This window comes from Dama dama, chromosome 2 (genome assembly GCF_033118175.1).
Source record: "Dama dama isolate Ldn47 chromosome 2, ASM3311817v1, whole genome shotgun sequence".
NCBI classification, from domain to species: domain Eukaryota; kingdom Metazoa; phylum Chordata; class Mammalia; order Artiodactyla; family Cervidae; genus Dama; species Dama dama.
The window spans coordinates 25,844,091-25,856,877 of NC_083682.1; the positions used below are offsets into that span (position 1 = coordinate 25,844,091).

The window sequence follows — 12,787 nt, forward strand, 5'->3', positions numbered from 1 at the left end:
ATTCTGTGGCCTTAAGCCAAAGATTGGCTGCTCTGGGCTCCCTGTCTTTTTCCAGCGTATAGGGCTGGGGCATCATTTGCCCATTTGAATGTTTATTTCAAGGCAGTGATTTTAATCAAGGCAGGGTCTATCTTGAGAGAGAATATCTTAGACTCTGATGGAGAGAGCGGGAACATGGGGAAAAGCCACCAGCTAATAACTTCAGGCCCCTCACTTCACCCCAGGCGGTTGAAATGATCTGTGGACATGTGAGCATGCCACACCTGTGGGGTAGGTACCAGACCTCTTGCTAGATGCTAGGGATGCAGAAGTGAATGTGTTAACTAGCTTTGCCCTTAATGACAAATGGTGTATTTTGATTTTCTTAAAACTGTGACTAATTGAATAATCGTTCTTTGTGTATTCAGGTGCTGGGTGGACACTGCACTATTGTTGCAATGTCATTTTTATACTCCGGGACAATCAGAACTAAGCCGTTTTAACCACACACTGCACAGTCATGGAAACGATATGATGTTGAAGATATCCCTGAAGTCTACAGTGAGACCTTGAATGGAGGCCAGACAATAGGTTCTCTTTGCAACTGATTGGCTGGAAACCACCTCAGATGCTATTAATAAATGACTAGTGTATCTTGAATCTCCACTCTGGCATTTCCTGCTAAGAGATTCATTTGCACCCTTTTCCTCCTGTGACCGCTGTGCTAATTCTGTCTGCTGCCTTTTGGATCCATCAGGCAGCCCAACATGTTGGTCTGGACTTAAGAGTTGTTAGGGCAACGACTTTAGGTGCAGTTATTTTATAGAATTTGGGGAGGTTTCTTCCTTCTAATGCTACCCATCCCCCTTCACTGGAGAGCTAATTGCAGTATAAACTTGGCACCTTCCCCATGGGCTTAACAACAGTGCAATTTTTATCAGTTTTCTTGTTACAACTAATAATCAGGTTCTTTACTTCACTTGATCTGTGAAGACTTTCCCTCTTTGATTTCAGCCTGTTTGATACGAAATGAGGTGGAGTTGTAAGCAAACAAATGACACACTCCTTGAAACCCTGTCAAGGCTCATAAAGTGAATCAAAACGAATTCGCTCTCAGCTGTCATTGTCTTCCTTCCCCTTTTTTCTTTTCGAGCTTTGACAGAACTCCTTTCCCTCACCAAGTGCTTCTGTAGCACCGATGAGGTCTCCTGCCAGAGCTGGTGGGGAGAGTGATGAACTCAGTGAGATGAGTCAGAGTGGGAAATACTCCTGTGGATACTAGTGGGAGACGATTCTAGAGCCTGTTCCTCTAGAATTTTTACTCTGGAATGATGTGATAATTTGGATTTGGGTGTGGCGATGATGATTTTACTCTTTCCCAGAACTGTGCGGTTCTTTGCCTTGCCCATTTCTACTGAAAGTCCACCCATCAGGGATTGGTGGGCTCCAGGGAGCCCGCCTGGAGCAGCAGCAGTTCTAAGTCTCTAGAACCCTGGGGAAGGAGAGGTTCTGGAGAAGTTGATTTTGGATGCCTGAGGCTCAGAGAGGATGCCCTGCATGCCGTAGCTCTTGCTTAATATTTCAGACACACTCTCTTCCATTTTTTGTTGAGTTTCTGAACCTGATGAAGTCCTTAATGACTAAGGATGTTGTGAGTTTATTTTCCAAAGATACTTCTAGGAAGAATGGTAGTTATTGCATGGGCTACTGAAACAGTAGTTGAGGGGGAGGGCCCTGACCTATGTCAGTTTTTAGCATGACCCATGAAAACTGTATTTCTTAAAGTAAATCTAGGCATTTTCCTGTGACTCATTTCTTCAGAAAGTTGAGAGCTAGGGAGGGGAAACTCCAGATAAATTAATGATTCTTGTTTGGGTCCTGATTAGTGAGCTTGCACTATGGAGTGATTTATTTTCTCTATTCCTTCCTCTTTTCAATCAGTAAAGAGACTTGAGATCCTGGTTTGAGTATTTGCTGAGAGCTCATATTAAGTCACCAATGTAATCAGTTTCTCAAGGATTTGCCCTTTTGCTGTCTGTTCAGCTCAACTCCACAACCACTTACCAAGCCCCTGCTGTGCCCCCTTGAGAGGCACGTCTGGGCCCAGAGATGGGCAGGACACCATCTTTGCCCCCACCCTGCGAGTGCGGGTGAGGTGATGGTGCCAGCATATAGGTTCCCTGCTTCGTATGCAGCTTTGGATGCAATCAGGAAATCAAGAGTGAACTTCATGGAGGACCAGCCTAGGAATGCTGGGTGGTCCCGGTGGAGACCCTCAGGTGGGTGGGGTGGCAGGAGTTCAGACATGGGGGAAGTGTGAGGTCCAGTTTCCCTGCGGTAATAATAATCATAATTATTCCTGAGCATTTGTTCAGTGTAGGCATATTAATCATTCAGTGCCTATGACACAGACTGGCTACTTTTTTCTGTAAAGAACCGGACATTAAATATTTGAGGATTTGTGGGCCAAAAGTCTGTATCACAATTATTCAGCTGTGCCATTGTGGTATGAAAGCAGCTACAGATGGCAAATGGATGTGGCTGGGTTTCCGTAGCATTTTGTTTACAGAAGCAGGTGGCCCATTGGGGTTGGCCTGTGTACAGTTGGCCGGTCCCTGGCCTTATTGTATATTTGGTATGATCCCCACTTTATGGAGGATAAAACTGAGGTACAGAGAGGTGAATAGAAATTCACTTGCCAAGGGCCAGCTTGACTTGGCCAGTGCCCAAGCCCATGCTCTTAACTTTCACACGCACCACCTCCCCTGCAAGGTTGGACACCAGCTGGGGAAGAGTGGATGGGTGTGAAGACTTGCCTTGAGTCGCAGTGTGAAAAGTCTGTCTTTAGTTCAGTGGGGAGCCATTGATGATTTTTGGAGCAGGTGACAGGATTAGAGGTGTGCTGTTGGAACATGAAGTTGGCAGTGGTGTGTAGGTAGATTCAAGTTGGGAGAAGAAGAGCTCTTGTTTTACACAGCTTCTAGTAGAGAGGCTCACCTCTCTGGTAGAGCCATTGCTGACCACTGTAGAATTAAGTTCTCCCTGGTATACCAGATACCTGCGTGGCCTCATCAGGACTCCACACTGTGTGTGTGCAGGTACCCCTGGACTTGATGAAAGAAGCTTGCTTAACCTTGGTTTCCTGCTGATTTGTGCTGACACATGGAGGGCTGGCTTTAGACAGAGTATGTCTATTTTAAAATACCCTTAATCACCTAGCAAGGGAATAAGCAGAGGAACCTGAGTTGCTGCCCACTCAGCGGTGTTCTTGCCCATGGCCTGTTCTCACCTCAGCTGGCGGTTGTGGGGCGGACGGCTTTAAGCTTTGGGACGTTCTCTTGGTCTCTGGCAACCCACCTCAGTGTTCTTGCCTGGAGAATCCCAGGGACGGAGGAGCCTGGTGGGCCGCCGTCTGTTGGGTCGCACAGAGTCGGACACAACTGAAGCGACTTAGCAGCAGCAGCTTGGTCCCTCAGACCCTCAGCTGGTAGGATCCCTCCAGGGCTTGAAACATCCCTGGGGGTGTATCTCTTGCTTGGGGGTGGATGCCTCGCTCTCCATTCCAGCCTGGCCGGTTTCTGGCCTGTTTGTCTTTTCCCATCTACCCTGGTTCGTGATTGCAGAGGGAGTGCTCCAGACTCTTGAAATTGTATCTTGTGGCAAAAGAGAAGGGGAGTGCGTTCTTGAGTCATTTGTGTCCTGGAGGTTCCGGGTAGAGGCTGTGGCTGGGTTTCTTCTGGCCCATTTTATAATGCTGGGAGTCACCTTTCTCATAATTCCTTTTATTTACTGGACATTTAGCAAGTCTCAGATTCTGTGTTCTTTATGTATATGGACTTGTTTCACCCTCATAATCACCTGATGATGGGTATGTATTGTTATTTCCCTCGTGAGCACACCCAGGCCAAAGGTCACAGGTGTACTAGGCAGCCTAGCAGCTAATGTTTAAAGCTCTGCTCATGCCAAAGTCCTCCTCATGACCACCCACTGCCTCTGCTTCCCGAGCCCCGTGTGGGTCAGGCCAGGGCCTTCCAGATGGCGCTTCACTGAGTTCTTCACAACCATCTTCTGAAGTAGGCCTGGCTGTGCCCATTTACATCTGGATAAACTGAAGCCCAGGAAAGTCAAGTGACAGCATGGGGTCGATTTGGAGCTTTTATCTATATGTAAGCAATTTTTTCAGTGTGAACATAACTGAATCGAGGAATGAGTCTCCTCAGTAGGAGGGTGTCGTGGAGGGGGTGAGTGATTTGAATCATTTATACTCATTCAGAGAAGCAGTGTTGAGCGCATCTAAGGGATTCTAGAGCCAGTCAGCCTGGATTCAAATTCTGGGCTCTGCCACTTCCCGGTGACCTTGGACAAGTTCCTTTACCTCCCTGCACTTCAAATTTCTCTTCTGAAGCATGGACACAGTACTAGCATCTATCACACAGAATGAGGATGCAGTGAGTTAATAATATGTGTTAAGTGTTTGTACTAGTGTAGGGCGTGTGTTAGGGTCTGTGTTAGTTGTTACTCAGCTCCTACTCTGTATAAACCACTATTTAAAAAAAATATGTTGTATCACCCCTCATAAGAACTGACAAATACACAGTATTGATCATATATTGCAGATAGGAAAACCTCGGCTCAGAGAGTTAAGGTGCTCAGCTGAGGTCAGACACCCACTCCTCCACAGCTACACGCCGGGAAGTTCTAATGTGCCTCATGCTGTTGTAGGTCCTTGGGCTACATCATTGAACAAAACAACCCCAAACCCCCACCCTGGGGAGCCTCCAGAGTTGGGACTTGAACCCTGGTCTTTCTTTTCTTTTGAAAGTTGTTCCCCTTCCCTGTCTGCCTCTTAACAGTTTCATCCAGTGATCATTGACCTTTCAGACTGGCCATTGTGGAGACCAAGATGGCGCTCCACTTCCTTAGATTCCTCAGGGCTTGTGAAATTGAAAAATGATCTTGCTGTACTAAATTTTTGATCTGACAACTCGGGAGTCTTGAGGGAAGAAAGTAATGGACAGGAGTTTTCTGTTCTCAGCTCTTGATGAAGTAGAAAGGGCACGTCCGCCTTGTCCACTCTTGAGATGAGGCCTTCACTGGTCCCTGTTTGAGTGGTCAGAGGTGCCCCTCCCTGGAAGGGCCCTGCTTTGCAAGTCCAGGCCCTGGCCCTTGAACCCACATTTTGGGAGTTTTGGAGAGCAGTACCCCATGGTGTGAGACTCCTCTGACAAGCACGGTGTGGGGAAGAAGAGGGTGGAGGGAGGGCTGGGGCAGGGGCAGGGTTTCCGCTGTGAGTCACGCAAGATCTCAGAGCAGGCCGGCTGATGGAGCTGCAGTGATGGGCTTCATCGTTTCGGTGGAAACCTCCCATGGGTTAGTACATGAGCTGCAGCCGCTGACATGGCCCAGCCGAGATGGGACACTTCTCTTTCTGAGCAGCCATATGTTCATATCCTTCCTGGGGCGGTGGGGGAAGGTTCTGATAGACACCTTTATGTTCCCCAACAAATTCGTAAGTCCACATAGGAAACTTAGCCCACAGAACTGATGAGGAGGTTTTCACTTTTGTTTTCAGCTTGTGTCATTGTGGGAGAAAGTTTTCAGGCGAGAGTCTTCCTGGTTTGTCAGCCTGTTGGAAGAAAATACTCTTTGCGCCCGGGGCTCTGTGACTGGGAGGGGCGGGTCTGTGTGTCCCCCAGAAGGGTCTGCTTTCCTGATCCCATGGCAGCCCAGCCTGTCCCTTCCAGGCGCTGTGTTCACCAACACGGTGCTTAAATGTGTTGGAATTTGCTGGGGTTTTTATTTTTGTTGTTGTTGCTGTTCACAGAATCCCAACAGTGAAAATGATGCTGGGCTTTTAAATTAAGCTGATTAAATTTGAGATGATTGTGAGGCCATTAATAACTCCACTCACACAAGAGTAATTGAAGGGCTCTGTGTTTTGGTACTTGGCTCCCTTACAAGGGACCCAAGCTCCTGAGAACTCCTTTCCCTGAAATGGCCCATGAAAAGATTGCCTGATGGGTGGTAACCTCCCCATCCGTTTTCTCAATAAAGAGAAAAAGATGGGCCGGGGCCGGGTCGGGCGGTGGGGTGGGGGAGACCGCGCCTGCATTCAGAGCCTCAGCCTCTCACAGCCGTCTGGTGCAGACTGTTTAGTTCCGTGTCCCCTGTCCCATTCAGACCTCTGCATGTTTTGAGGCTTTCTTTAGCTTTCTCCTGAGCCTTTGACGGCAGATCTCTCAATAGGTGAAAGCCCGGCTCTGGCCAGCTGAATGCCCCACGGGCATAATGCACTGCATGTTAATGGGGAGGGCTGGCCCCAGACAGCTCGCTGGCGGGACCGTGGCTCCGATGCTGGCCCTGCAGCTGCTCAGAACACTGAGCTGGGATCTGACCGGGTTCCTAAAGTTGCCCGTGTGCTTTCTTGCAGATCTACACGGACTGGGCCAATCACTATCTAGCCAAATCGGGCCACAAGCGTCTCATTAAGGATCTCCAGCAAGATGTGACGGACGGCGTCCTCCTGGCCCAGATTATCCAGGTTGTAGGTAAGAGCAGATTTGACCTCAGCGGGGTGGGGTGGAGGGGGGATGGGTGGATGAGTTACCGTGGAGACCAGTCCACCAGGGGTCGAGTCTGGCGAGTGGGGATGAAACCCTGACATCATCTGAAAAGGCAGTGTTTGTGTCCTGTGTGCTGACAGTTTATTTGACTCTGTTTTGTGCTGGAGGAGGCTGGGTACCAGCTCGTTTTGCCTGATAAGATCACCTACAGGGCAATCTCATCTTGATTTCTCCAGGAAGAAAGACTGGCCATAGCTGGGGGGAAATGCTTGTGGTTTATGAGGGGCTCTCTGTCCCCCTTCTTCCCTCCTGTCATCTTTCTGGCTCTCTCATTGCCCCCGCCTCCCCTGCCCCGATGATGTGCTTTTTTGTGGATTATTCTGGAAAGATTTCCAGAAAAAGAAAAGGCAATATGAGGCTGGTTCTTCCTTGCGAACTTTAATTGGGTCTGAGAAATCAAAGGCTCAGTCTCTGCAGAGGGCTGGTTCTGGTTAAAACCTACTGGGTTAAAACCCCCCCTACTGGGGGCAGGGAACTGGGGCAGCGGGATTTTTAATGCCTTGGCCTGTGTGCTGGAGGAGAAGAGGAGTTATTCTGGGCAGGCACGTGGGCGGAGGCTGTGCACAGCTTTGCCTTGGGTCTTCGGGGAAGCACCCCAGCGGTCCTGCCTGAGAACTTGGAGCCAACCGTGGAGGCGGGAGGTCAATTAGATGGCATTAGGCTGATTGTTGTCGCTGAAAGCCTCAGCAGCCAACTCATGCCAAGGGAGAAGAAAGAAGAAAAAGGACAGAAGCCCCAGCCCCTTGGGCGTGTTGTTATGGAAAAGTTGCTTATCCTTCAAGTATGAGAGGCAGCCGTGTCTAGTTGTAGCTCTGCTCAGGTCTGTGGAGATCGTACCTAAAAATACAGGCAAGTTGGCCTAAGGTGAAACTTTCAGAGTGCCATTTAGAGAGAAAGATGCTTCCTTGCTGTCCTAAGATTGGCTGAAGACCAGCTTCCATTGGTCCTTCTTTTTCTCCCTCTCCTGTGTTAGTTTGCTGTGCTGTATAACAGACTGTCACAAATGTAATGACGTAAAAGAAAGTCTGTTCACTACCTCACAATTTCTGTGCATTGGGGTGCACACACAGCTTAGCTGGGTGACTGCAAGGCCAGAGTCAAGGTGCTGGCCAGGCTTGAGTTCTCATCTGGAGTTGACTGGGTCGGAGGGTCAAGCTTGCTCAGACTGTTGAGGCCACCTCCATCTCCTAGAAGATGCTCTCAGTTCTTTGAGACATGGGTCTCTGAACAGGGACTCTGTTACCTGTTTCCCTGTCTTTAAAATGGGCACACAGAATTCCCTTGTGGTCCAGTGGTTAGGACTCTGTGATTCCACTGCAGGGAGCATGAGTGCAATCCTTAGTTGGGGAACTAAGATCCCGAATACTACATGGTGCAGCCAAAGGGGGAAAACTGATTTTAAAAAAGCAATTAAAACAAGTGAAATAAAATAGGCACAGCCATGCCTGCTTTGGGGCTTCCCTGATAGCTCAGTTGGTAAAGAATCTGCCTGCAATGCAGGAGACCCCAGTTCGATTCCTGGGTCAGGAAGATTCACTGGAAAAGGGATAGGCTACCTGCTCCAGTATTCTTGGGCTTCCTTTGTGGCTCAGCTGGTAAAGAATCTGCCTGCACTGTGGGAGACCTGGGTTCGATCCCTGGGTTGGAAAGATCCCCTGGAGAAGGGAAAGGCTACCCACTCCAGTAATCTGGCCTGGAGAATTCCATGGACTATATAGTCCATGAGGTTGCAAAGAGTCAGACATGACTGAGCAACTTTCACTTTCATGCCTGCTTTGTCTGATCTTGTGGCAATCTTGTGAAGTGTACAGTAGGCATCAGATGTGAAATGAGCTTGGATACTCTGAAGTGTTTCTGGATAGCACTTGGTAGCCACTGCCTTGAAAGGTATGTGTAGAAAGATGAAGAGGCCTTAGAATCAATGTCAGAGTGTGTCATGATAGATTAGTTATGTCTGTTGGGTCCCAGAGTTGGTGAATATGTATGGCAAACTTACTAAGCATAGTGCTATGGAAATATAAGCTAGCACAGTTTTTATCATTGCTCAGGAGGATGCTTCCCTTAATCTATTCTGATGAGATGAACTCCCAAGATGGTGACCTCTCTGAGCCTGAGCTACTAGTCTGTGATTTCAAAGGCTCAAGTTAGTACCACCAATTCTCAGAATTGGATTCCTCCAGATTCCATCTTGTGCTGAACAGAAGTCCAGTGGTTACAGTTGCTCTTTGGCTGAAGACCTCCTACTCATTCTTGAAAAGTCAGTTTCCCTCTGATCCCCTTCCTAGCTCCCTCCCAGATAGAGCTGGAGGGGACCCTCCACTGGTCATCCCACTGACCGCTGTCTTGGGCCTGGCCCTCCATAGGTCTGGCTGTGAGTCATCTTCCTTTCTGGGTTCACAGCACTGAACGTGGTGTCTGGTGTGCAGTGATGTTCACAAGAAGTTGAGTTGATTAGTTTAAGGATGAGAATGTTGCTCACTGCAGCCGTCGCTTCCCTAAGCCTTCGTTGGATTGTTTCCTACAGGTGGCCTGAATGTCTCCCCTTCTCAGCGTGTAGTATTCTCCTGAGTGTTCCTCTCAACTGTATGCCACCCTCCTCCTTTCCAGGATGGCGCTTAACTCTAAGGTTTGGAAAGGACCTTTTAAAAGCCTCAACCTGATGTATGAATTGGCTTCTAGGAAAAGTAGTCAGCAGACTCTATTAAATGCTTCTTAGGATGGGCAACTAACTACCTCCACAGTTAGTTCTAATGACGGAGAGCTAGAATCTTTTAAAAGCTCTTCTTTCATGAAGTCAAAATCTGCCCCTTGATGGTAGTATCTCCCTGCAAGTACTAGTTCTACACTCCAGGGCTATAAGGAGCAGTCTGGTCTGAGACAACTAGAGCATCAATATAACTGAGGACCATTGTGGATTATACCCATGGAATAAAATAGGAGTATACAAATCTGTATGCTGATAGATAAATAAATAGATGATATATCAATGGAAGAGAAGAGAGGACTCAGCTGAACAGGAGAATGCTGACTGATGAATGCAGAAGGAGTTGCAGCTGTGATGATAAACATTAGTTAAGGCAAGAATCATCAATGGATGCTGAAATCTAGGGGAGAACATTGGATGGAGGGCAGCTATGTACATAGTCTCAAAGTGGCTCTTCACTGATGGTGTATTCATTGCAAAGGGAAATATAGTTACCACATGGGAGAGTCAGGTGTCATGTCCAGGTGATCAAACTGTGAGAAGCAGCTGGATGTCATGTGCTTCCTGATAGCGTACCTTGAAAAAAATGCAACATCATTTCATGTTGTATTGCACTCAGGGGTTGGAAAGCCTGAAACTCATCACGAGGACTCTCAGATAAACCCAAATTATGGAACATTCTATTGAAAAAACAAAAACAAAAAAAAAACACCTGAATTGTTCCAAAATGTCAGTGCTGTGAAAGACAAAAAAATATGGCTGAGAAATTGTTTAAGAAGAAAGGACACTAAAGAGACCTGACAGCTCAAGGTGCTTCGTGATGCTGGACTGGATCCCATTCAGGGGAATAAAACACTATAAAGGACATTTTTGAGTCAATTGACTAAGTTGGAATATTGGAATTAGAGCAGTGTTAGATTTTCTGAAATTTAACATTGTACCATGAAATAATATCCTTGTCCTTTGGAAGTACACACCAAAAAGAAGTGATATGACCCATGGAGCCTGCACTAGGGCTTCCCCGGTGTGTGTGTCAGTCACTTCGGTTGTGTGCGACTCTCTGCAACCCCTTGGACGAGAGCTCTCCTACAGAGCACAGGGGATGGAACAGATGTGTGGATGTTGCTCTGCCTTTCCCTGTGAGTGTGGGGCCCTCCCTACGGCCCCAGGCTCCAGGGGAAATTGCCACTGAAAAATGACCTCCAATGTAGCCCACCAGGCTCCTCTGTCCATGGAATTCTCCAGGCAAGAAAACTGGAGTGGGTAGTCATTCCCTTCTCCAGGGGATCTTGGAGAAGATCCCTTCTCCAGGGGATCAACCCAGGGATCAAACTGGGGTCTTTTGCACTGCAGGCAGATTCTTTACTGTCTGAGCCGCCAGGGCTTCCCAGATGGCTTAGATGGTAAAGAATGCCTGCTGATGCAGGAGACACAATGGATGTGGGTTTGGTCCCTGGGAAGATCTCCTGGAATAGGAAATGGCAACCCACTCCAGATTTCTTGCCTGGAAAATTCCATGGACAGAGGAGCCTGGTCAGCTCCAGCCCACAGGGTTGCAAAGGAGTCAGACACAACTGAGCCTACACTAAAATAATTCAGGAAAAATAATGTCTACCGATAGAAAGAGGGTGTGAGAGAGGAAGGGAGATGAGAATGGATGATGTGTGGAAATTCTCTGTACTGTTCCTGTAACTTTTCTGAAGGTTCGAAGTTATTTTAAAATAGTTGGAAAGAACTCATCTAAATGAAGGTCCATCAAAACTTGCAGGCAGAGAGATTGTCCTTTTAAGTCACAACCACTTCCTAGATCTGGGAGGGAGGAAGATTGTGCATAATGATAAAGGGCTCATGTGCTATGAGGCCTGACCCATGATTGGGAAAGGAGATGCTGGGTTAGCAAGGAGGGAATCAAGGAACATTTCCTCAAGGAATTTATCTGTAAACCAAGACCTCAAACTGGGAGCTAGCTGGGTGAAGTGGTCAGGGAGGGCTTTCCTGGTAGAGGGAATAATGTGCAGAGATACTGGAGGGTAGAGAGCCAGAGACAACAAGGCAAATAAGGCAAGGTACAGGGCTAACCCAGGAACAAAGCCAGTGGTTGAAGACTTGACTTTCAGGTTGGGGAATCTAACCATCTTCGCAGCTAGTTCTAATGATGGAGAGTTGGAATCCTTTGAAAGCTAAGATGATTTATGTGAAGGAAAACCCTAAATGCTCTTCACAGATGCTACTCCTAAGTCTTCATCGAGCCCAGATAGGTCCGAGGCTCTAGCCTTCTGTTTATCCATCCACCGTCTTCCCACATAGTGGGATAACTTGGGGCCCACGTTCTTGCGTCACTGCCGTCTGCCCAGTGGGCAGAACATGAACCTTGTTCTGCCACCTCTTGGTGCCCTTGCTCTGGTGACTGAGGCTTGAATGTCTGTGTTCAGCCGCTTATTAGTATGATTATCTTCTTGAGTCCTGAGCTGCCCAAAGCCGGCAGTTGCCTGCCAGCCCATCAACGGTGCCATGTCCATGAGTTATTAGAAAGGTTTACGAGGCCAGGATCAACAGCGTGAATCAAGAGGGAGAGACAGGCCTCCCTCCCTCTGCTTACATTGCTGTCACTCAGGGAGGATGCCAGAAGGGGTTGGAGTGAGCAAAGAAGAGAAGGGGGCGGGAGGAAGAAAGGACAGAGGAGAGAGAGGGGGCGGGAAACAGGGTAAACAAGAGAGGCTTGGAGAGAAGGAAGAAGCCAAGACAGAGGAAGAGATTCCCATTGTGGGTGACGAGGGCTGATAGCAGCTCATTCTCTCCCACTATTTGGGCTGCCTCTGAGCACAACCAGGAAATTCACACAACCCGTGGGACTCTGCTTTCTTTTGACGACCTGCTACCATGGCATGACCTTGGGTAAGTCATATGCCTTTCAGTGAGGGCAGGCAGTTTCTCTTTCTGGACAGTGGCAGCATGGCCAACTGTACTGCACATACGTAGGTGCCAAGCATAGATGCTTGGGCTTTTGAAATGCTCTGAACTCTTCCCAGGAGGTCTGTTGAGAAGTGACAAGCTTGATTCAATACTTCTTAAAGTGCACTGATGCTTTCCAATGACTAACTTGTCACCTTGTGTGCAGATAGGTCCGCACATTAGAGTTTGCTGGAATGAATACCACTGGCCCTTCAGGATGCCAGTTTTAATGACTTTAATGAGGACTTTACGGGACATGGCTTTGCTTCTTTGGTTTTCTATTTTGGGGCTGTAGCCAAAGACCTCCTACCCCAAGTTAGTAAATTCAGCTCTGAAGACCAAGCTCTTCTTAGCAGCAGAATGAGAGCTTCTATTATTGCTTTAAGTATTTATGACAACCACAGAAATTCTTGATGGGCTTCTCTGGTGGGTGGCTCAGCTGGTAAAGAATCTACCTGCAATGCCGGAGAGCTGGGTTCCATCCCTGGGTTGGAAAGATCCCTTGGGGAAGGGAAAGGCTACCCATTCT

General features: G+C 47.9%; 1 protein-coding gene across 6 annotated transcripts in view; it reads left to right on the plus strand.

Moving 5' to 3' along the window:
* Positions 1-12,787, plus strand: part of NAV2 (neuron navigator 2) — a 417,005-nt gene that overhangs the window by 124,701 nt on the left and 279,517 nt on the right. For all 6 annotated transcript variants that reach the window (XM_061167929.1, XM_061167935.1, XM_061167940.1 and 3 more), the window contains exon 2: positions 6,410-6,527. In XM_061167929.1, the coding sequence (XP_061023912.1) occupies positions 6,410-6,527 (118 nt within the window). The remainder of the gene's footprint in view (positions 1-6,409; positions 6,528-12,787) is intronic.